Here is a 25,632-nt window from a genome sequence, read left to right as displayed (position 1 = left end):
AAGGTAGAGAGTAAGGTGGTGGGACACTATGATAGTTAGTCATAGGAGATGATTGGAAAGGAGGAACACTACAAGGAGGAATGGAATGATTAAATGAATTGCCCCCTTGCGTCGTGTTTATTTGTGGAGATGAAATAGGGACACTCATTGAAGGAATGAATGAAGAAGTCGGATTGAATGAAGGAAGAGGGTTGATTGAAGAAGAGGGATTGCCCCCATGACTGGTGATCATAGGCGGAATGTCTTGTATTGAAGTAGTCATTATGTTTGATGTAAAAGTAGGTATACTAGCAATAGGAGTTGTCAAAGGAATAGAATGATTAACTTGAGTAGGAGGTTGTGTATAACCTAAAGTTTCAGCACAACTCTTCATAGGCCTCACATTTGAATCCACAATGTGTGCAATACCACGCAAAATATCCATTCCATTCTTATCACTTTGAACCATACGTTTTAGACCCTCAATTAATGAAAGAGCTTCGCTATCAGGGTATTCTTGAGACATCCATTGTTGAAAATCATCAAATTGGTTATCCAATTTCGAAAGTTGTTCTACAGAAACCTCATGGAGAGCTTCTTCATCATTAAGAGGATTAGAGGAATTACCCATGTCCTCGTTAAAAAGGCCATTCAAATTAGTTTCCATCTCCTCGGTAATTACACCTTGGAAAGACTTAATTCTAAGGCTTCGTCTAACGGGAATAGTGTAAGTAGGGCTTATTGTTGTAAAACTCATGCACTAAAGAGAGAGGGAAGATTTTGAATTTTAGAGGTAGCAAATTTCAATAAAATCAGCCAATCTCCTAGATTTAAGCTGTTAAATGCAATCAGGACAATCTCCCGAAATTTTAGAAAAAATGTCCGAGACCGTGGCGAACGGAGTGCACACGGTCCTCGCAAATTTTTTCGAAATTTTTAGGGATGAAAGTTATGATGATTTTAAAGCTAATCTGAAAAAATTGAGTGATTTTACGATCTGTAGATAGGCCAAATTAAAGTTGCAATCTCGAAATTGAACCCTACCAAGATTGTTGAAAAATGTAAAATTTGAATTTTGAAAAAGAGAGGGAAACTGAAATTTTGAATTTTATGATTTTAGAGGGAATACTGAAAGCAATGCAGGCTTTGAAATTTAAAAGTTGACTCGATTTCATGTAAAATTCGAATTTGAAAGTGGAAATCAAGGTTGTTGCAATTAAACACTTAATTTCAAAAGTCACAAACTGCAAAAATTTGAATAAAACACTGAAATTTCGAATGAATGCTAACACACTTTTCAGATTTAGGACTGTAAGAAACACAATTTTGATAGGAATTTTAATTTCAACAATTTTTGAATGATTATAAGCCTTTATCCAAGCAATCACTAGACCAACTTTGACTTTAATTTTGAAAGTGTTAAATTTGATAAAATCAGCCAAAATTCTGGATTTTAGCAGAAAAATACAGTAAGATCTAGCTCCTGAAATTTCAGAAAAAATGTCGGGGATGATGGCGCTCGGGGTGCACACGGTCCTCGCAACTTTTTTCCAAATTTTCAGGGATGAAAGATATTGTGATTTTATTGCGGAATCCAAAGTTACAGCCGATTTGGAGGTGTTTTGATCAGTGAAATTATCAGTCAAAGGTTGAATCAAGAGGGTTTTAAAAATTAGGATTTTGACACTTAACCACTTAATTTTCAAAATTAAAGCACAAATATGAATTGACAATTTGCAATAGAAGGGTAGATTTGAAACAAGCATTAACAATTAAACATTTCACAAGCTTAATTACTAAAAAGAAAATTTTAGGGTTTTTATGCAATCAACCTCTAAAATTTGCAAAAGATCAAACATGGAAATATAATTAGGAAACAAAATTTTCAGATCTAATCATGAATAATCAAAATGAGGATATTCACGTCGGGTTCACCAAAATGTAAAGCGGAAAAATCGAACCCTAGTCATTCTCCCCTCCCCAACTCCAAGGAGAGAGAAGGGAGAGTCACTAGGGTTGATAGTTTTCACTTAGGAGAGACTTTACATTCAAAAGAGGGGTTGAAACCCACAAGATCCAATCCCACGCAATGCAAGATTGGATTCTATATGAGTTTCAAGGGTTAAGACATCAAGGATACCCTCTTTTGTAAAGAAATGTAGATAGAAAGATTGAACTAGGAATGCATGTAAAGTAGGAAAGATTCGCTTATAAACAGGGATAGGGATATGGGATGAAGTTGCGGACCTGGAATTAGCAGTAAAATGTCGAGACGGTGCTGTTCTGCAAATTTGAGCGAAAGTTGACGGGACGATGGCGCCCGGCGTGCACACGGTCCTCCGAAAAATCCGTGAAACGAAGGTGGATCTGTTCGTCTCTGCACAAGGATTCCAGATCTTCAATTACAGCCGTGTACCTGCAACCTACACACAGAAAAGAGAGGACGACTGGGGGGTTAGGGATGAGGGGTTTGCCGTTAGGTCAAACCCCGGTTTTGGAATTAACCAAGAAATGAGAATGCTGTAAATGTAAATGTAAATGTTTGTAATGTAAACAAGTACTGATACCTTGTTGTAAGAATGTTTGTATTCTTACATGCAAAGGTGTAATGTATGTAGTATGTAATGTGTTGTAAGTGATCTCCTCTTCAATGGTTGAATCCTTGTCTTGAATGCAACACTTAGCCTTGAATGGAGACTTAGAATACTCAATTGCTTGAAGGAATGCTTGAATGCTTGAATGTTTGAATATCGCTTTCGCCTTTTTTCCCTCTTCCCAAAATGGGAGAGGAAATGTAGTTTATATACTTGTCAATTAGGGTTGATAGACTGATTTTCCCGACCTTAGGCCGATCAGGAAACATTATTTTCCAATTTGCAAACTTAAAGACCCGAAGCCCCATAAGAGACCGGGCCCAAAATAGGGCCAGGGACCAGGGCGCTGGGCGCCATGGTCCCACCTCCAGGGATAGCAGGGTGCAAGGAGGATCAGGCCAGGGTGCAGAAAAATGCAGTTTTTGATGTCATGAACAAGTTTCGGGGTCTTCATTCAGGTTCCGTGTTGCATCGCCATCGTGAAGACCCAAATGCAGTCAAAATTGCAAGTGTCGCAATTTTAGGACGCTACATTTAGCCCCCACTTTAGCGGGAGTATAAGCGTACGCTCATACTTCCGGGTAAAGTACAAGGAAACAACATTGAAAAACTTTCACCATGTCAAGGAGGCAAAATACACCAAGCCCCCAGTGGACTAAGGATCTTACGACTTCGATTGACAAAGTAAAAGGGAAGATCACGAGGGAGAACCATGACTGTCAGTAGTAAGGTTCCCTCACTATGAGTCATGTAAGAAAGATATCAAAAATTTTCAAGGCAAAGCTAAATTTGTCAAGAAATTTTCAAGTATCTTGAAAAGATATGGACGGGATGTATGCCCCCCTACGTTAAAGCGATCATTCCCTTCGATCATTTCTTGTTCCTGTGCCTCAGTGTCCATGACATTCTCATCTAATTGAATAGCTGAAGCAAGATCTTGCTCGGTGATGTCAACTATTTCCACTTCACCTTGAGGCTTTGCAGTCTTAATTCAGAATATTTCTTGCCATTTATCTTTAGTTTCATTCTCAACTTCAAGATAAAGATCATTCATCATTTTCAAGGCCCTTTGCTTTATTTGAAATTTTGTCTGGTAATTCTTCAAATGATCTTTTATATCATCTACCGACATATCTGGAAAGAGATGTACCAAAACTCTTTCTCTTACCTGTTTCTCCGAGTCCATAGCATATTGCCACCTAGTGTCAATATGAGAATACAATGTTTTGGGAAGAAATTTAGTTACTTCCAATGGAACTACTCAGAATTTGAGAAGTGTACATACTACTGACTCTTCTATTTGCCTCTTCTCATCTTTTGTTATGGAGTCATATTTTACATACCTAAATGATCCAAATCCTCAATATTTTTTCAAATTTGTACAAAAATTGTCAACACTGTGTACATCTTCCTTCGTGCTTTTAACAATCTGAAATTTACTTACATCTTCAGATTCTATGTCACTTGACTCCTTATTCAAAATGAGTCTCCTGGTTGACTTCCTATAAGTCTTCGTAACTTTAGGCAATTCAATATTTTTCTGCCTCTTACCGGGTGACACTACAGATGATCTAGTGTTAGGTCGCTTAACTGTAGGAGTCGGTGATACCTTGGTTGTATCATGTGTCTTATTTTTTAGAATCTTGCCTTTTGGCAACTCGGTGCTCAAAGTAATTGCTGCTTCTTGGGCTTCATATTCTTCATCAATTGTAAGTTGATCATTTTTTATAGGAGTGGAGGTAGAACCTTCTCCAAATTTCTCAATTAAAACTCTGATCATTTTAGTGGCTTTTCTGGTAGCCTTCGGTACTACTATGCTCAATTTTACTTTTTCTTTGACCTCTTCATAGGTACCATACCTGATCTCGATAGCATGCCTTGGAAGTGCTAGAAAGGCATCTATCTGTTGTTGAGAAATATCAAAATCCATCTCATAACCCATGGACGGTAAAGATTGAGTTCTGGGTTCTACTGCATTAACATAACATTAGTCGGTGTCCACTTCAAAGCATATATCATCCTTATATTTTTCCACTAACTGAGGTGGGATTCTGTACCTGATATGCATCTTTTCCTGAAATTTGCTAAAGTAATCATCCATTATCTCATTGAAATTATCACCTAGCTGATTGATAAAGTCATTTATTTGATGGGTGATTGGTCGATGTAACTCCCAAACTATGTTATCGACTGAAGGGAAGAATTTCTGAAAATAGAAAAACATGCACACTAAGAGTGATCCAAACTTTAGTGTGTTAGCAGAGTTATTTTTCTTAGGTTTCCTTATTGTGTTGAGGTTTTCAAAAAGGTTCTTCAACAACACTTCACATAGATCAATCTTCATACCCTTTTTCACAATCTTATAGGCCAAATCTACAGCTGCACACGGTACACTGTTTTCCCTAGCCGATTGAAAGAAACAATAACCAATGACTCTAATTGCAAATTTTAGCTCTGCACCTGTTACATTATTCAATTTAAGACCTCTGCAATTAGACTCAACTCTAGTTAAAGTTATCAATTCCCTCTATGAAATCATCTTTTGTGCTCGGACGTGGTCGAATATAGGGTATTCGGTTATTATGTGAATGATCTCCTTGGTGATTTTGAACGGTTGCTCCTCTAACCACATAAAGTCATCATGAACTTTGATCAAGACAAATTTGACCCATTGGGGTTTGAAAACTCAAGGATAGGTTAAGGCTTTGGTCAATCCCTTAACTTTGATATGATCATACTTGCTATCCAGGATTCCATTGGTGCATAACTCATCATACATGTCCTTAATTTCGGTATGACCTAGCTCTTCAACATGACACTTAGTATAAAATCTGACATCTTCAACCAATAGAACCCTATCCGGAATAAGAGAAAATGCAATTTTCTCATCGGGTTCAGATGCCACTTTGGGAGGTAAGGAATACTTTAGTGTGGGCTTCTCAATAGTCTCAACTACAATAGGTTTCTGCAACTTCGGAGCCATTTCAAACTTGTATTTCTACAAATGAAAGAGCTTAGGGTTTTAACTAACCAGAAAACACTTTCGACTTAGTAAATATAATGCAAATATTCACAACTAATATTGATCGGTTAACTGGCTTGAAAATGTGTTTGAGATTGTTGTATAAATACCTTGAAATTTGCTTAGGAAATATTTGATTGCCTTGAATCGCTTAGCTCTACTCTTTGAAAACTGGTAACTGTAAAATGACCGCGCAAAGAACTTTAAGTACACATTTTACCTTATCGGGCTTCATGCATTTAGGTAAGAAAAGCATTAAATGCACTCGGTTCCACTAAACCGATTATCTTTCTTTTATTCTTTTACTGACTAGACAGGTTTCCTGCACTTACCGATTTCTCTGGTACTTCAAAAGACTAGATAGAATTTCAAACTTGCTATTGCATCTTAGCTATGCAGATCTTGGAATTAAGTACATGATTAAATAGGAACTGTTAAGATCTAACCTTGAGAGAATGCAGTCCCTTTATACCTTAACTGATTAATTCGAGGTAGATGCACCTAACTCAGTAGGTAAGGTGCTTTCTCCATCAGTTGACCCAATTTCCTTCTTTTTCCAAATTTTCTGTAATTTGCTTCTTATTTCCTCAATATCTCATCTAGGTTGATCTCTGCAATCTTTAGCCAAGTGTCCAACTTTGTGACAATGAAAACATGGTATTCCAGGATTTCTCCATAATCTCTGGTTGTTCATTCCAAACCTTATCATGCAGATGACACTTATATGTCCATATCTCCCACAACATTCACACCATATCCTTGTATTGTAATCCCATGGTACTGCAGTATATTGTCGGTTAAGATTTGTGTGAGTTTGGTAGCTTCTAGTATTTGCTCAGTGTGAAGACCACATATAGTTTTTCTGCTTAAACCAACACTTCTTTGTATTGTGTCCATATCTATTGCAGTTTTTGCAAAACCCCTTGAATTTTGCCTTCTGATAATTGTTAGCAGACTTTGTCCTACATTGTTTAGATGTGTGACCATACTTATTGCAATTGTAACAATAACCATCAGACCTAGTGACATTCGATTGCTTACCTTTTCTGATTTGGCACATGTTCGCAGTATGTCCTTGTTTTCCACAGTAGTTCCAAATAGGCTTCTTGCCCTTGATATTCTCCTTGTTTCTAGCTTGCTTTGATGATTCCCCTCTCTCGGTGGTGTTGATCTCTTTCTCGGTAGAGTTCTTTCCTTTGTAACCGCGTCCTGCATCTTTGTTGGGTCTTCTTATATTTAGTTGCTCATCCAACATTCTTGATGCTTCATAACTTTTCTTCAGTATTTCTCTTGACTTCTTTTCTGCTTCAAGTTCATCGGTCAATCTTGATAATTCAAGTTTCAATGCTTGATTCTCATTTTCTTTTAGATTTGCTTCATGATGTGCATAACCCAATTGATCAGATAGATTATGTTGAATTCCAGTCATCCTTGTGATTTCATCATTCTTTTCAGACACCAATGCTTCTAGCTATTGTTTTTCCCTTTCTATGTCTCTTATGTTATCCTCAGCTATTCTCAATGCATCAAGATTTTCAGTCATCTGTGTGCTGAAATACACATGTTCTCTTTTCATTTCTTTTAGCCGTTCATTCAGTGCTTTGTTCTTCTCTTTCAATTCTCCAATCATTTCTTCAGTCTCTTCTGATATACTATTCTTAGATGATGTCTCAATTTGTTCCACCAACTCTTGTGAGTCTTGTAAATCATCAGACAATCTTCTTCTGACTTTCAATGATCTTTGCATTTGTCTTTGCATGTCTGCAATCACTTGATTAGCATGATCCAATTCTTCTTGAAGATTCACAATTCTCCGAGATTGTTTGTAGCCTTCCATTGACATGATCTTTCTCTTTAGGTTGTTAAACCCTTTTCCAAGATTAAGCTCTGATACCAATTGTTAGGTCCAACTAGGAAAGCTAATGTACTGAGAGGGGAGGGGTGAATCAGTACTTCAAAACTTTTCTTTAACAGTAATCTTATTGATAAACATAAACTGAATACTGTTGATCTCATAATATATAATGCTAAAACATAATCATAGAAATAACATCCATACACATTTCACTCCATAACACAAATATTTTGGTTACGCAGAAACTCTTTGTTAGAGAGAAAAACTGCGGTGGGGATGGCACCCACAACATCACTACTGCAATAATAAAGGTTGCTCGGTTAGAGCTACATGTTTAACCATTTCTGATAGCTTACCCTATTAGGAGTATCAAGATCTTTAAATCTACCTTGCTAAAGGATTTTACAAACACTTTTACAAAATGATGTACCTGGTTAAAGGCTTTACAATTTATAGACTTTGTTAGTCTTTTACCCTATTAAAGGTTTCTATTACAACTCAAATGATTCAATAAAATCTTTACAAAATATCTGCAACTTTACATCTGAAATGTTATAACGGACTCTATGTGCTCAATATGAAATTACCTTGCTCATAGCATACCTCGGTAATTGATAAATCAACTTGGTAAACCCTTATGTTTGCTCTGTCCCATAAACTGTTCTCTGAAACTTTCTCGGTGACCTCTGAATATCTCTGTCAGTCTTAGCTATCACAACATATTGTGTCCTCTCATGAGTTTCCTTTTTCAACTCGTCTATCACACATGTCTTACATTTTAGATACTCAAATCATTTTGTATAAATAGATCTCTAGGACGGTGATCTGTTCATGCATCGATCATACAAATATGATTCATCGAATGAATAAACATAGAAATTATTTCATTGGATAAACTTCCTCAAAATCATACAAAATCTTGAAGTGCAATTTCCTATGTGATAACGGTTCCCTGTTCCTCAATTCTTGTAACACGTTTCCACATATGTGTCCAGGTTCATTGAATCTGGTAACACGTTTCCGCTCGGTTCAGATTAACTCGATATACCTTCTTTGCTACTCGGTAGACATAGAACTTTACTTGGTAGATAGCTCAATGTATACTTAACTTGGTGACTAGCCTTTCTTCTGTAACCGATACCGATAGCCTTAGTGCTTACCAACTGAATATTTCGGTAGTATTAACCGACTAGAGTATATAGGATGACTTTGGACATAAAACTAATGTCAACTTAGTAAATAGTAACATAAAGATTGAGAGATAGATGAGCTCTCTTCAACTTCTTTCCTATCTAGGGGTCTCGATTTAATTCTTTTAGTTGTAGAAGGAAATTGAATCACATCTTCTTGATTAATTTGTTCAGGCTGCAATGTAACAATAAGAGGCTTAGTTTCTCTATAAATGACACTTCTACTATTTGTTACCTTCTATGAAATAGTGTCGCAAAGCTTGTAGCCTTTCACACCATAACTATATTTGATGGAGATACATTTCATAGGGCCTTGTTCTCCAACTTTGTTTTCTTTGTTGGCAAAATGGTCAGCTCTCCCCTCAAGATTCATGACAAGGGACTAACCACCTCCCATGTGATCCATATCTCTTCAGTTTGTATCAGGAATTGATAGACCAGTCTTTTGATGCAACGACAAACTGGGAGCAACAATTGGTATCAGAGCATTGGGTCACGGGTTCGAATCCCCTCAGGTAATGCTTAGGGGGAGATTGTTGGCAAAATGGTCAGCGCTCCCCTGAGATTCACGACAAGGGAGTAACCGCCTCTCGTGTGATCCATATATCTACAGTTTGTATTGGGCATTGATAGACCAGTCTTTTGATGCAACGACAAACTGGGACCAACATGCTTCTCCTTTGGCACATGTGCATATGTTTCACAACAAAAAACTCTAAGATGTCTCAATGAAGGCTTATGACTCGACCATGCCTCCATAGGCATTTTGTCAACAAAATATGATGCGAAAGACCTATTGATCAGGTAACAAGTAGTGGCAGCAACTTCAGCCCAAAATTTTTGTTCTAGACCAACACCACTCAACATATTCCTAACCTTCTCCATCAATGTCTTATTCATTCTTTTTGCAACTTTATTATATTATGGAGAATATAGAGTTATCTTCTATCTATGAATACCTCAATATTTACATAATCTATCAAAATCATTAGAGAAAAAATCACCACCATTATCAGTCCTTAAACATTTTATCTCCTTCCCACTCTATATTTCAGCCATTTCTTTAAATTATTTAAATTGTTTAAAAAATTTAGGTTTACTCTTTAAAAAATATTCCTATGTCCTATAATCATCAATAAATTAAATAGAATATGTGGATTTCACAATGGAAGAAAAATCTACATGACCAAACACATTAGAATGGATAAGATCCAACACACCACAAGATTTGTGTGAACTCGAGTACAACTGATTGTGATTTTGTTTTCCATAAAAGCATTGCTCACAAAAATCAAAATCAAGATTACAATCATTCAAACCTTCAACAAAGTTTTTCATTTTCAAGGTCCTTAGATGCTTTTCTCCAATGTGGCCAAGTCCCTTGTTCCATAATATAGTCTTATCTACAAATAACTTTGATTCAAAAGAAAAAGAACCCTTAGGTACCCAAAATCTATGACCATTTGTTGAAGGTGAAACCTTCACCTCTTCTAATAAAGTATTCATAGATTTACTTTACACAGAAGTACTATTAAACTCAATAATGTATACCTCTATCTTATATAGTGTGCCAAATTCATCACCTCTAGCAATCACCATAGCACCTCTTAACCATTTTACATCCTCATAAGAAAAGACTACTTGCACACCCACATCTATTAGTTTTCTTGCAAACAATATATTTCAAGCTAGTCCAGGGATATGCAACACACCTCTAATCCTTTTTATTCTACCATTAGGAAACTTGATTCTAACTTTACCACAACCAACAATATCTAAATGAGAATTATCACCAAAGTACACCTTACCTCCATTAAATTCTTCATATTCAGAAAACCAATCTCTATTGGAAGTCATATGAAAAGATGTATCTAAGTCAATTAACCATGCATTATTACTTGCACGAGTGACCAAAGTTACAATGAACAAATAGTTTGGGCTTTCTTTGAACTAATGGATGCCTTCCTCCGCATCTCTTCACCGAGAAAAGAACCATACACATCTTTAGACTAAAAAATAATATTATAAGTAATACCAATAGCCATAACAAGAGAATCCCACAAATCCAACAAAGAACAAAGCAAGATCTCCTCCTCATCCATCTTGACACTAATAGTTGTCAATTGAGCCACCAATATATTGAATGCTTCTAGGTGGTCTATAATCCATGCATCCTCTTCCATTCCCAAGGAATACAATTTCTTCCTCAATAAAATTTGATTTAATAAAGATACAGCTAGATACATCTCACCAAGCTTATTTCATAGCTACTTTGCAGAGGTCTCTTCATGGACATTGATTAGAATAGGGTCTACCAAACATAATTTTATTAGAACCTTAGATTTATGGTCCATAACATCATACTGAGTAGTTAAAGTAGGATTTTATGGTCTTGAGACATTCACATCAACAACATCCCACAAATCTCGATCTGTTAGCAAATTCTCCATCTTTAGCTTCCACATCTCAAAATTACTTCCAAAAAAGTTATCCACCTTTATTTGACAAACTTTTTGTCTGAAAAATTCCTACAATAAGATCAAAAAGTATCTTTGGCACAAGGTCCCACTCAAATTTGGATTAGTTCAAAAACCCCAACAACCCACAACTGAAACCTAAGGTGATAAGGTTTTGATACCCCTTGTAAAATATTTAATTAGTGAAACAAGTTCCTACACTAACCTTGAGAGGAGAATAATGAAAAAAATTTTACAAATCCTTACAATAGTTATAAAAATATAACGAAAAAATATAGTGATTTACATGGGAAAACTCTTTCGGGGGAAAAACCCCACACTCTAAAAGTGACCCAATATATTATAAGAAGCTAAAGTCCTAATTACAAAAAATTATGTCTAGGGAAGAGATCTAATTGAGGTAGAAATCAAGAAAATCATGGCTAAGAGAAGAGGGAAAACATAATTTATATAATGCATCATCTAAAAAAAGGAGGAAAATAAATAAAATCTCAACCATTTCTTCTTTCAAGGACCATATTCTTTTATAAGAATAAAGCACTTAAAAGAATGAATTGTCAAATTTTTTAACACCTTAATTAGATGTGGAGTTCATAGATATAAAATTTGAGAAATTTCTTGCCCATACCCATAAGATAATTTTAGAGGAACACAATAATTATCTAATAGTGAATTTTATTTGAAATAACTTTAAGGGGTTCTTGTTTTTGTGGGCCCAAAAAAAAATCTCCTAAACCAAATCGCTTCATTTCCCTTTTCTTCTAAAAATACTAGGACTTTATTTGTAAATATTTACTCTTGTCTCTAGAGGAAACAAGAAATTACAAGCAAGTCCTACAAGAAATAAAATCTACTATCCCTACTTTAGTTCCAAAAAAATATGACTCATCTTCGTTGGTTAAATTCAACTCGTCTCCAAAGAAATCCTCTTTAGACAAGTTCTCTTATTCCTCTAATAATTTTATAAGAAAGAGGGCTTTTTTTCCTCGGATCCAAGATCTAAGGTATTTCTAATTTCTCATGAAGTTCTTCATTCTATACAAGAAGAAAGGTTATCCTCTATGATTCTGAAGTTAGATATGATGAAATATTATGATCAATTGAAATAGATCTTTCTCATAGGAGTTATTGAAATATTTGGCTTCAATAAATAGTGGTGTAAATGGATGTTTTCCTATATTTGTGGCCCAAGATTCTCTATTTTACTTTATCGTGCTCCTTATGTCTTATTCCCTTCTTTTTGGGTCCTAAAGCAAGGTGAACCCATCTCTCCTATTCTTTTCATTGTTATGTTCAAAACCCTAAGTGGATCCAACTCAATAGAAAATAAGAAAAAAATTGGTGGGGAGCTAAAATTTTACTATGTAGAGCCAATTACTCATGCTCTATTTTATAAATGACACCTTGGTTTTTGGGCAAGCGAACCTAGATGAAGCTAAGTTTATAAAAAAAAATCTCTCAAATTATTGCTTAGTTTCAATTCAACAAGTTAATGTAGCAAAATCAAATATCTTATTCTTAAATTTTCCCCTTGAATAAAAAATAGAATCATAAATTTTTATTAGTCCTTGCCTTTGGTAGAGACTAATATTTTCATATTGCTACATTACAATTAAGATCTGCATTAGAAACAATGTTGATGTTTTTATCTTATTATTTGAGCCAATTTTTCATCAAACTAATTTCTTTATTTATTTTTGTTTTAATCTGATTGGCCCTTCATATTTTTGCTAGGGTTTTCTAAATTATTAAAAAAATGAAAAAACAAGCTTCGTACTATGCATTGCCTTGAAAACATGAAATTTTGGGATACTCTTTATGTGCCTAGCACATGTAGGGAGGTGGCACTTTAAAAAAAATTCATGTGCTTTGTCTGTGCTTCCACATTTTTCATACATGTTTAATAGAGCACGTGTTTTGTTATGATTTTGAAAATGGTTGTCTTCTTGTTTGTAGATGCAACAATACTCCATCAATGGAAAGGAGGACACCGGGTCTAGTTATTCTATAGTAGACCATATTATAAGTTTCATTCATAAAAATTGATTTGCTTGAGAATTTTCAAGTCCTCAAAATTTTGTGTTGGTCATTTAAATGTTGTGGCTATTTGCTTTGGATCCCTTGATAACTATTAATGCTAAGAAATATAGGTGTTAGATATTGGGGTACGATGTTTTGATTTTTAGGAAGATTTGTGAGTGATAGCTACGACTCACTTGTAGTTGAGTACAATTATGTGGCACTTAGTTGTTTGGTTTGTGCTTTACTTACATATATTTGTGGTGCTTGTTTAAGAAACCTAGCAAAGGGAACACATACACTTCATGCAGGAATTTGGGACAACTTTAGTTTAGAACATACTCTAGAATGTGGTCTAGCATTCTTATGTCATAAGAATGATAGTGTCAACATTGGTGCAATGATTAAACAATTCTCATACATAAATTTCTCTATTTCAAGCTTCATTTATTCTTCAAATTCTTTTTGTTTGTTACTTGCAAAATTACTAATGTCTCTTTAGCTTTAAGAAAAATAAATAATAATCCATAATGACTTAATAATTATCAATAAAAATGCCATGAAAATAGAGGACAATATGTTCCTTTAGGTGCCATGAAATTGCATAGAGGAAAAATGACAATTTTTTTTTTTTGATGAATAAAAAATGACAATTATGTTAAGAAAGACAACAAAACTTATAAACTTAGCATAATCCTTTTTCAGAATAGCTTAGATTGATAAAGACAAAGCATCTAAATGTGAAATAGTTTACAACCACAAGATAGAGAGGGCATATAGGGTACAACGTTGAAACCTAAATAAGGGGATGTGTGGGAAGACTAAATGAAAAAAGTTATTAAAAATTTCTTGGGAAGAGGATGCATGGGGAGATTCAAAGAATTTGAATTTCCGTGAAAGGATCAAAGTGGGTAGCACTTAAGGTTGGATGATGAGATGGAAAAGCCATTTATGGAAAAGAGTTGACCTGAATAGGGATGTAAAAATGATTAAGGGGATTGATTAGGTGGGTTAATGAGGGATTAGAGTGAAAGTGGGAAAGTTAGAAGGATGTGATGCAAGGAGAGAGAATGAGTGGAGGAATATAAAATTGAGGGATAATGATGATCATGATTCGAGAAGAATTAATTAGGATAAGTGGGGATTAAGGAAAAGTGATTAGAATACAAGTGGGAGATTTTTGAGGATGTGACACGATGAGAGAGAATGAGCGGAGGAATATAAAATTGGAAGAAATGATAAGCATGATTAGAGAGGAATTAATTAAGCTAGATGGTAGGATTAGGAAAAGTGATTTGTAGAAATCACATGGTTAGCTTAGTTAATTGAAATTAATTTACTAAGCATGGTTTAGAAGAAATAAATGATATTTGAAATAATTTTAGAAGAATGAGGAATAATTAATTTTTGATAAATTAATTATAAGGTTGTAATGATTAAATTAATCAAATAAGATTTAATTAATTTCAAGAGGAAGAGGACTAACACAATTAATTTAATTCATTATGTGGAAAGACTTAAATTGATTAAATATTTATTTAATTAATTTTAAGCCTCTACACTAACTTCTCTCCTCTGCCCCTCTTCTCTATCTACCTATCTCTCTCACTCTAGCTCTCTCCCTCTCTCTATCTCTTTTTATCCCTATCTCTATATCCCTCTATCATAGTGCCACATATATCTATATTTCTCTCTTTATATCTATCTATCTCTCCCTCTCTATATCTATTTATCTCTTTATTTCTATCTTTGTTTACTTTTATCTCTCGCTCTCCCTCATCCTCTCTACCTATCTATCTCCTTATCTCTTTCACTCTATTTTATCTCTCCCTCTCCCTCTCTCTATGTCTATGTCTATTTCTCTCCCTCTCCCTCTTCCCCTCTATCTTCATCTATACGTTTATCTACTCTAAACTTACCATACTAATGACAAGAACTTACACATTGCGTCTCTTGTTATTTATTGTAATCCTTTCTTCAACTTGATCAATACAAAAAAGAAAAATAAAATGATACACATCTCTTTATGACCTCAATTAATCACATTATTTGGCCTTTCTTCTCTACAAAGAATCAAAAACTAACGCACAGTGACGAGTGGATCTCCATTTGAGAGGACTCATGGAATGAAGATCTGGGACTATGCCAATCTGCATCCTTACTTATTTATCTTTGTTAATGATGCCATGACTAGCAATGTTGCTTTTCTAATGGATTCAATAACCAACAACTCTATTGTGTTAATGATGCAACCTCACCATATATCAACTATTTCCATACTTGTGCACAAATGCCCTCACATTTGCTCCATTAATTTTGATTTTCCTCTGCTCCCATAAAACACTCCTCGTATGGAGTTTTTATTTTATTTAATTTATCTTTTAATTATTAATAATATAGAGAAATTTTAATAATTTTATATAATGCTTTCACTATGAGTGACCAATTATGTGGATCTAATATTCCAGTTGTTAATCATGTTGTTGTGTCCACGTTTGAGAAGGTTCTATATGCTAATGTAATTCTTTTGAAGGTAATTAATATGTACAATACAATTATCAAATTCTTACTTTGAATATATATAACTTTATGGTAAAATATAGTGAGTTTTGCATTATCTAAATGGTGAAGAATCTGTAGTAGATTGGTAATTTTGGAGAAAGGGAAAGTGATCATTATTGATGCAGTTGTGAAAGAAGATGGATTTTTGATGATGACAGGGGAAAAGAAAGAACAAAAGAATAAATTTGTATTTCAAGTTAGCCAGATTTAAATGTTATACTATTATTAATTTATCATTTGTCCAAGCAATTGTAGAAGTCTTAAATGAGTTTTACAAACCTTCTTTTGAGAAATTTACCTCTTTCATGAATTAAGTATGCTTGTATGATTGAAAATATTATAACTGAATAAATAATAATTATTTTTTTCTTGGTAAATACTTCTTTCTATTAATTCAGGAAAACCATATTTCATGGGGGACAGGGACCAGTAGTCGTTAGGATTAAACTTCATCAACATGTAGCCGTCACATGGAATATCGCAAGACCTTTGTTTTTTTTAAGAAATGTAAAATGGACACTTAACTATCTACAACTAAGGTTTGAAGGTGTGACTCATCATGCAACTTGTCAAAATAACAAGTCTACTGTGAAGTGTCCAAAAAATGACTTTTTAAAGATTTGACCAAAACTCAATCTAAAAATGCCTATTAAAATTGAAAAAATATATATCATTTCTTGTTAGTAGAATATCATATTTTTATTTAGACTATAACTTATATGCAACATAAATGGACCAAACACATATTAGTAACCATAAATATTTGTTATCTCTAACTTGTAAATCCAACATAAATGGATCAATAGTTGAGCAAAAAAAAATTGTTGTTATAAAAAAAACATATTCTTATATAAATTACAACTTATATCCAACACAAATGGACCAATAGGGGAGAGGGACCAGTAGTTGAATGGGGTCCAATAGTCGTTATAGCAATTGTGTTCATAATATCCAATCTTATCATAATTTGGGAGTTTACTTCTTGGAAAGGCAGATGGTTAACATGGGCAGGTAGAGTAGTTATGCTTAGGGTGGTTTTATCCACATTGCTTATTTATCTTATGTCTTGTCTTACTCTCCCCATAGGCACTTCTGAGAGGCTAAATAAGATTAAAAGGTATTTTTGAGAGGAGTTGGGGTTTTCATTTACAAGATTATGTAAGCTTTAAAGATGCAAGAAAAACTCTAGAGTGGGAGTGGAAATATCTTGATAATCTTCAAGTCTCAAGAGAAGATATCTGACAACTCAAAGAGATTTTATAGGGAGGACAAATGGTCTTCAGGGATTCAAGGGACAAATTGATATGGATTGGGGCAAATTCAAGTTCATACTTTGCTAAGGAGGGGTATAAGGATTTCACTAAACAATAAAATTAGCGACACTCAGAATTACCTCTTCAATTATGGAAAACAAAGGAGAATTGAAGGTGAGTTGTTCAACTACAACTAAACATGTAGGCACTTACTAAACTAGATGTTTAGGTTGGATTAGATGAAGAGAATAGTATTAAGAGTTTAGAAAGTTGAAAATATTTTCCTATACTTGGTAGAGGGGGCAACTAGAGAGATATATCCTACCTAATTTAAGATGTATATTTTCTTTGTTTACTAATGTTGATGAGGCTATAGCTATCTATAAGGCAACAAAGACAAGTGATAGTGAGTCCTAGAAGTTGGCCATGGATGAGAAGATGACAACATTAAAGAAGAATAACACATGAGACCTTGTTTAGTTTCTTAAGAGGATGAACTTGTTGGTTGCAACAAGTTTTCAAGAAAACGTCGAGCTTTGAGGTCAAAACAAAAAGTATAAAACAATATTAATTATTAAAGATTATTCTTAAGTAAAGAGAAGAAATTTTGATGAAGTTTCTTCTCCACTTGCTAAACTTGTATCCATTAGTTTATGTGTGTTTGTGGTTGTTCTATTTGACCTTATAATTAAAAAAAGATATAATAACAACTTCATTTAATGAATATTAAAAAAAAACACTAAACAACACTACCTTTAAAAATAAAAAAATAAAAAATAAAATTAATAATAATGATCTTCGTCTATTTTTTTTGGACTACTTATTATTTATTAGTAATCCTTTCTTTGAGTTGATCAATACACAAAAAAATAAAATGATTTTGTAATAAACGGTTGCGATTGACTAACAGATTGCTATCAGACTGTACGAAAGATCTGTTTTGGAACCAGAATAACTTCGACCTTTCTTCTATAAACAGACTTACAGACTTTCTCTTCCACATCCTTTCATATATAAAATGACTAAATAAATCTCTTTATTGTACATCATTTCGCTGTTCTTCTTATTAAAAAAAACAAACAAACAAAAAACGAAAAAGACCGACCCTTCTTCCCTCTTCCTCCTTCCACCAAAAAAAAGTGACAAACACTGACCCTCTTCCTCCTTCCACATTCGTTCCGCATGCTTTCCTCTGCAATTCCGCGTTTCAGATGCGAATCTCTATTTTAATCATTATCGTCTCTCTCTTCTCTCTTTCATTTTCGTTCCACATAAGTTCCTCTGTCATTCCGCGTTTCTTCCACTTTCTTTTTTATTTAATGAGTCCACATTTCCCTATTCCAAAAGATTCTGCGTTTCTTCAACGAAGTTTCAGTTGTACAACTCTCTTTTTATCATCTCTCTTCGACCAATTACTCACTTACCTAATCTTCTCTCTTCTTATTTAAATTCCCCGCTTTCTCTTCCCTCAAGCACACAATTTTCAAAAACGCTAAACAACACTACCTTTAAAAAAACTAAAAAAACGCTAAACAACACTACCTTCTTCCTTCTTCCTTCTTCCTTCTTCCACCGAAAAAGACCGACCCTATTCCTTCTTCCACATTCGTTCCACATGCTTTCGTCTGCAATTCCGCGTTTCAGATGCGAATCTCTATTTTTATCATTATCGTCTCTCTCCTCTCTTTCATTTTCGTTCCACATACGTTCCTCTGTCATTCCGCGTTTCTTCCACTTTCTTTTTTATTAAATGGGTCCACATTTCCCTATTCCAAAAGATTCCGCGTTTCTTCAACGAAGTTTCAGTTGTAAATCTCTGTTTTTATCATCTCTCTTCCACCAATTAGTCACCTAATCTGCTCTCTTCTTATTTAAATTCCCTGCTTTCTCTTCCCTCAAGCACACAATTTTCAGGCTCGCTTGAAAATATCTTTCTAGCCTGTCTTCATTGATTTTATCTCATTGCTTCTCAGCGTTCAATTTCATCTAATCCCATGGCTTCAATTTCTATCACCTCTTATCCAACAGAGAGGGAGCCTGCAAGCGCTTGCCAAGGAGTGGCGACGTCTTCATCTTCTTCTCCATCATCATCTCAAAGCTTGTTTTCGTGCTGCTTTGATTGGGTTTCTCCCTTTCTGTCACGGCGCTCAATGGAATCCAATTCCATGGAATCTACTTCAGGTGCCACTGTCTGTATCCCAGAGAATGAGGGTACTATGGGTGCTTTCCAAGAAATCGCACCATATGCATCTACTTCAGGTACATCCTCAATACCCATCCAAAAGCCCTGTTTTGATGTCTTCATTAATCATCGTGGGCCAGATGTCAAAAAAACGTTAGCCACCAGAATCTATGATATCCTCCATGACATGAAGGTCACAGCTTTTCTGGATTCAAAGGAGTTGGAATATGGGGATTTCTTGCCTACAGCAATAGAAGCAGCAATCCGGGGAGCTAATCTTCATGTAGCAATTTTTTCAGTGCACTATGCAGAATCACCTTGGTGTTTGGAAGAGCTGTCATTAATGGTTAAAAGTGGCGTCAAAATTGTTCCCATTTTCTACTATGTAGAGCCTTCTGATCTCAGATATGTTGCTCAGGGGAAAGGAAAGTACGTTGCTGCATTTAACAAGCATGAAAAGAAGTGTAGATATAGGCCAGAAAAGCTTCAGGAATGGAAAAGGGCACTCTCTGACGTTTCATTTTACAGTGGCCAAATCATAAAAAATAATGGGTAAGTAAGCCATGTTCGACCTCCCTATCTTAACAAATATGCGTTCTTTTTTATGTCTATTTAATTTAACATTGGCATAAACACTTGTTAATGTTTGAAGTTTTGTCTTGTTCAGTGATGAGATGAGGCTGTTCAAGAATATCGTGAATATTGTACTAAAAGAAATACAGCATGTGCCCTTAATGGTTGCAAAGCACCCAATAGGTCTCAATGAAGCAGTGGAAGACTTTGAAAATACACTCGAACTTGTCTCAGGTGATGAGGGTGTACAAATTGTGGGTATTTGGGGCATGGGTGGTTCTGGCAAGACCACACTTGCCAAAGAATTATACAATAGAAGATCCTCATCCATGGAGAGGTCTTGCTTTATTTTTGATATTAGAGAAGCCAAGGGTGTGTTGCAGAAGAAGCAGAGTGAACTCCTCAAAGGTCTGGGTGTGAATGAACCAGTTGCTAATATAGAGCAAGGTAAGGCAATTCTTGCAAGGCTTTTGAGATCTTTTAGGGTTCTCATTGTTATGGATGATGTGGATCATGTGGATCAATTGGATGCACTCTTACCTGTAAAAGACAGTCTTGAAAGGGGTAGTCTCATCATTATTACAACACGGGAATGTGAAGTACTTACATCTTGGGGCATACACTCCATATATAAAATGAAAGCACTAGATCCAATTAACGCAGAACAACTTTTTTGTTGGCATGCATTCTTACATCCCTCTCCCCTTCCTGGATTTGTTAAGCTTGTTAACAAGTTTGTAGAGGCCTGTGATGGATTGCCCCTGTCTCTCAAGGTATTTGGAGGACAGTTATATGCAAGGTCAAACAAAAAATATTGGGAGTCTTTGTTTCATAAGATATCAAGAATATTGTCTAATGATATCAAAGAGAAACTCAAAGTAAGTTATGATGCTCTTGATGATGAAGAAAAAGAGGCATTCCTTGATACAGCATGTTTTTTTATTAGAGAGCAGAGCAGTTTGGCAATTGAAGTCTGGGATGGATCAGGGTGGAGCGGTCTATACACTTGGGAAAGGCTTCTAAATAAGTGTTTGGTAGAGGTTGACGATGACAATCGTGTAAGAATGCATGATCACTTGAGAGATTTAGGAAGGGACATTGCAAGTCAACATTCACCCTCCCGATATTGGTTATCCCAGCAGATTATTAATTCTGGCAAACAAATAGAGGTGAGGTTATTGTCTAAACCAACAATTGAAAGAAAACACCACTGTGAAAGAAGTTTGTTGATTATATGTGTTAAATAGTTGTTTAAAAAGATAAGTATTGTTTGTCCTTTTTGCAATCTAATTGATTTCACAACTTATCTCGTTACAGTTCGAGTCAAGAATCTGTACTTTTTTATTTTTTGTTTTGTATTCTTCAACCCTCATGATTGTTCTTTGTTATCTTAATGTACTTAATATTTAATTTTTATTTTTTTTAAAGAAGATCTAAACTCTTTCAAAATCCCTACTTACTTTTATGAAAACAAATTTAAACAACCAATAAATTTATTTTTATCTTTTTAAGGTTCTGAACTTCTTATTTTTTATTTTCAGAAAACAAATTGTATTCGAGGAATTAAGAATGCCTGGACAAGAAGAGAAGAGCGGTTGTCAAATGTACGTTTGCCTGTGTTCTGTTTCTCTACATACTTACTCTAATTTTTATTTTTATTTTTAATATTTCATATTTCTAGTATTCAACACTCGAAGCCCTTTCGAATAATGTAGGAAAGATGTTGATCAATTAGTGAGTTTGTTGCGTTTCGTGGTTGCTGATGGCAGGAAGAACACTTAAGTGGGGGAATTTTGTTTCTGAGACCCTCTTTGGTTGGACTGAAGCTTTTGGTGATTGAAGGAGATTATTTTAATCAAATAATCGATGAGGCACCAAGAGAGCTGCTTTGGCTTCGGTTGTATGATATTAGACAGAGAAATCTTCGGGCACCACTTTCATTGAAAAATTTGAGGGTTTTAGAACTATATTATGGACAGAATTCCTTCGAAGAATTATGGGAGGCTGAGAGCGATGTCAGTAGTTTTCCGTTTCTGCTCTATTAAATCTATATTTCAGTTTGTTTAATAATTGCAATATGTTTTACTTCTGTCTCGTTGGAAATGTGTTGCAGGCTCCCGTGCAGTTAAGAGAGTTGTCTATTGATGGTTGCCACAAACTCCGAAGATTCCCAAATTCCATAGGGTGTCTCAATGTGTTGAAAAAGATGGTAATCCGATTTTGCACGAATATAGAGAGTCTGCCAGAAGAATTTTGTCGTCTGCAATTGTTGGAGCACCTCGAATTATGTGGTTGTGAAAAGCTGTCATCACTACCCAGCAGTTTCGGCGATTTGACAAATCTGCGGTATTTAGATTTGTCCTGGTGCAGTAAGTTGAGGGAATTACCAGTTTCTTTTAAGAAGTTGATTCTCCTGCAATCTATCAGTTTACACGGGTGTGAAGAGCTCATGCTTAGGTCAGATGATTTCCAAAACATTACAAAGCTGGTGTTTTTGAACCTTTCTGGGTGCGAGCAATTGGAGGAGCTGCCTCGTGATGTCACAAATCAGGTTTATTTGAGAGAGCTCCATTTAGATGGTGCGAAGAGGTTGAGGGAGCTACCAATTCAAATCGGTGAACTAAGCAGACTGCGAAAGATGAAGATAGGCAGTGAGTTGTTGATAGGTTTTCCAAACTCTCTTGGAGATCTGTCCTCGTTAACACATCTTATAATTAGTTGTCCCAGCGTAGAATCTTTGCCGACTTCTCTTGGAAACTTGTCCTCCTTAACAGATCTGTCCTCGTTAACCGTTATCCCCGTCTGGAGAGATTAATTCTTTATGATAACAACCATTTAACAGAGATCACAGCATTGCCAGTAAACCTTAAACATCTGAAATTACGGGGGAGTGCAAAGGTGGAGGAGCTTCCGAGCTTAGCACGATTAACTTCTCTCAGAGAGTTCGAAGTAGAAGGCTTCGACCGAATTGAGAAAATTGAAGGTTTACAACATTGCACAAGATTGGAAGAATTGAAACTACACACCTGCTGGGAGGTGCTGGGCATTGGAAGTTTGGAGCAGATGGAAAATTTGAGGAAACTGGAACTGAGAGCAAACAAGGGATCACCCATTCAAAGTTGTATTCAAACAATACAGGTAATAAAATAGTAGTTTCTAGCAATAAATTATTTCAATTTTCTTCATATAATCGTGCATTAACTGAATGTTGTGCAAGGAATTTGCAGGAATGGCCAGAGGAAATGATAATATGTATGCCAGCGGTTCCTAATGCGTCCTCACTTGTAGACTCCTTCAAACTTGGCCTCTCACCGAATCTCTCTCTCGTTGACACGGATTCAGAATTGGTGGTGCAGAACCATTCCTTCAATGGCAATGCTATTATGTGCTGTTTTGTTATAAGTCGTGCAAACAATGGCTCTAATTTAATGCCTGAAAATATTTGTTTAGTGCGTCGTTTTGTAAACAGCGGCGGTTATAGTTTAATATCGAGGATGAAGATCGGAGAGGGTAGATGGGTGGTGATAGGGGTCTTCCCAGACCGTTGCACATGGATCGCTGGAAATGAAATAATCCACATCTCATCTTTGAAAGAACCACGAGCAAAATTGGAAGTGGAGAGAGGTTTGTGTGTGAAAGGAGAAAAGCAAAAACTAGTGGTGGAGGCATTATTGCCACTTTTACAAACCATTTCTACCTAATATTAATTTTATATAATATTATATTTAGGATGAAAGTGTGGACTTAAAAGAGGTGTTCAGTTCTATTTGACAATAAATATTTTATTATATAATGTATAATAGATTTTAGTCTTGTGAACATCACTTGGATGTAATGAGTGTTAAGTGGACCATTCATTCTTATAAGAAATGCGTTCTTGTGAACCAATACTCACAAAACATGAGTCAATGAGTTTGACTCAAAAACTACATAATTGAATCTTCATAGCAATATCATTTTTAATATTATATGTCTTTTGTTGTTATTCAATGCTAGTATATTTCCCTCTTCTATTTTCCGACTTATGATGTGTTTAGTCATTGTTTTATTTGTTTTGCAACTTTGTGTGGTGTGTTTAGTCATTGAATTAAAATGGATTAGCATCAATTCAAGTTAACTTGTTTGGTTGAAATTTTTTGTTTAATTTTTAAGGTTTGACATTTATTTAGAGGTGAATTAAGGTTTATAATTTTATAAAATAAACTTTCAATGTTTATAATTTATGATTTATACGTAGTCAAATTAGTATTTCCATTTTAGATTTAGAGTTTAGGGTTAGTTTAGGGTTTATGTTGATATAAAGTTATAATTTTTGTTGGCAATACACACTTGATTGTAGCGAAATTTCATTTGTAAGAAAATAAACTTTGTTACTCAGAGTAACTTCGATAATATCATTTGTAGGCGAATGGTTTCAAACAACTGCTTTATTCTAACTTATTAATTATTATTTTAAAAGTTAAAAAAGTATCTGCACCAAGATGTGGTACTAAAAGGGGGTCTGAAGATGCCACTTTTTTTTTCTTTTTTTTTTTTCTGAAATCAACAAAGTCTGAACTCTGACGACAAATTGAACATAGTTAAACTCCAAATTTGAAGATGCAACAACAACAATATTCAAATTACTTTGAGTCTAATTTCTAAACTACTAATTTGTTTTGAAAATGGAAGAGATTAAGGTTTCAAAAAGGGGGGCCACAGAAAGTGGTCTCATTTTCATGCAAAAAACATAACATAGCATTTGTTTTGGCCCCCCTAAAATGTTAATTATCATTTTTATCCCTTCTTGAGAAATTAGCTAAGACCTCATAGTTTATGGTAGATTTTTTGGCTATTGTTTTAATGAGTATATGATTTTTTACTAATTTTTTAAGTGGGCACATTTTGAAAAACTTAAATTTGAGCACACTCCCTCCTAAAATGAACGAAAGCTAATATAAAAAATCAACTTTTTTCCCAAAGTGTGTAGAATGGAGTTTAGTTTCTTTAAATGTAAGTTGTTACAAATTTCGATGAGCGTGTAAAAAACTATACCCAAAATAGCACATATTGTTTTTTGAAAAAAAAAAACACACAAACAAAAGAAATTAAAGATGAAAGTCAATAAAATCAAAATGTGAAACAAATTGCATGGTTGAATAGCTAAGAGAGAGTTTAATGATATTATGGTATTTTTTAAAATTTGCTTTAAAAAACATGCAAACCTGATGGATAGCACGACCAAGAATATCTAAAAAAATTCACTTTTAATAAAAACACATCTCTTGCCTGAAATGATCGTCCAAACCTTTGGGTTTGGTGCCCAAGGAAAATCCAACCAATAGGTTTGGTGTTTCCCAATGCAGACAATTGGGCGCATGCCAAATTCAAATAATGGACTTTTCGCATTTGGCTAGCACCAAATCTGGCACTAGCCAAATGTGAAAACCCCATTATTTGCATTTGGAAAGCACAAATATGGCACTAGCTAGATGTTCAACATTGAAATAATGTCTCTAATTATCACTTTCTTTACCATTTAATCAAATCTTTGGAACTCAATTCAAACTCAACGTCTCTCTCTCGGCCTCTCTACCTCATGTTCCCTCCTTAGCCCCATCTCTACCCCTGCCTCCCTCTCACATTGTTTCTCTCAATCACTACCTATTCCCCCCTCCCTATATCTCCCCATGTGTAGGTATCTCTCTCTATCTTTACCTCCATACCTATCCCTTCCTGTCCCATTAGCTATCTCTCTCTCCTTCTCTATCTTAGCTCTATCTTTACCTCCAATGTCTCTTACCCCTCCCTCCATAGGCTCTAAGTATCTCACCTATATATCTCTCCCCTATATTTCTCCCCCTATCTCTCCACTTCTCTCCCTACCTATTTTTCCCTCTTTCTCACTTTATGAATTCTCTCCCTTACCTATCTACCTTTACCCTCT

At 35.0% G+C, this 25,632-nt stretch overlaps 2 protein-coding genes across 2 annotated transcripts; both read left to right on the top strand.

Moving 5' to 3' along the window:
* Positions 1-18,803: 18,803 nt before the first annotated feature.
* Positions 18,804-22,482, top strand: LOC131044901 (disease resistance protein Roq1; the record flags this gene model as incomplete). The annotated part of the gene is made up of 5 exons (XM_059210972.1): positions 18,804-19,685; positions 19,801-20,875; positions 21,248-21,310; positions 21,476-21,721; positions 21,820-22,482. Coding segments are annotated over exons 1-5 (2,787 nt in total), but the record flags the coding sequence as incomplete, so codon positions are not given.
* Positions 22,483-22,500: 18 nt separating this feature from the next.
* LOC131875480 (uncharacterized) lies at positions 22,501-23,594 on the top strand. Its single transcript, XM_059219875.1, has 2 exons — positions 22,501-22,844; positions 22,934-23,594. Exons 1-2 carry the CDS (start codon positions 22,770-22,772, stop codon positions 23,405-23,407), a joined length of 549 nt encoding a protein of 182 aa, XP_059075858.1. The 5' UTR covers positions 22,501-22,769; the 3' UTR covers positions 23,408-23,594.
* Positions 23,595-25,632: the final 2,038 nt, after the last annotated feature.

The sequence above is a fragment of the Cryptomeria japonica genome, chromosome 1 (assembly GCF_030272615.1).
Source record: "Cryptomeria japonica chromosome 1, Sugi_1.0, whole genome shotgun sequence".
Lineage (NCBI taxonomy): Eukaryota > Viridiplantae > Streptophyta > Pinopsida > Cupressales > Cupressaceae > Cryptomeria > Cryptomeria japonica.
This window is presented reverse-complemented; position numbering and strand designations above follow the sequence as displayed.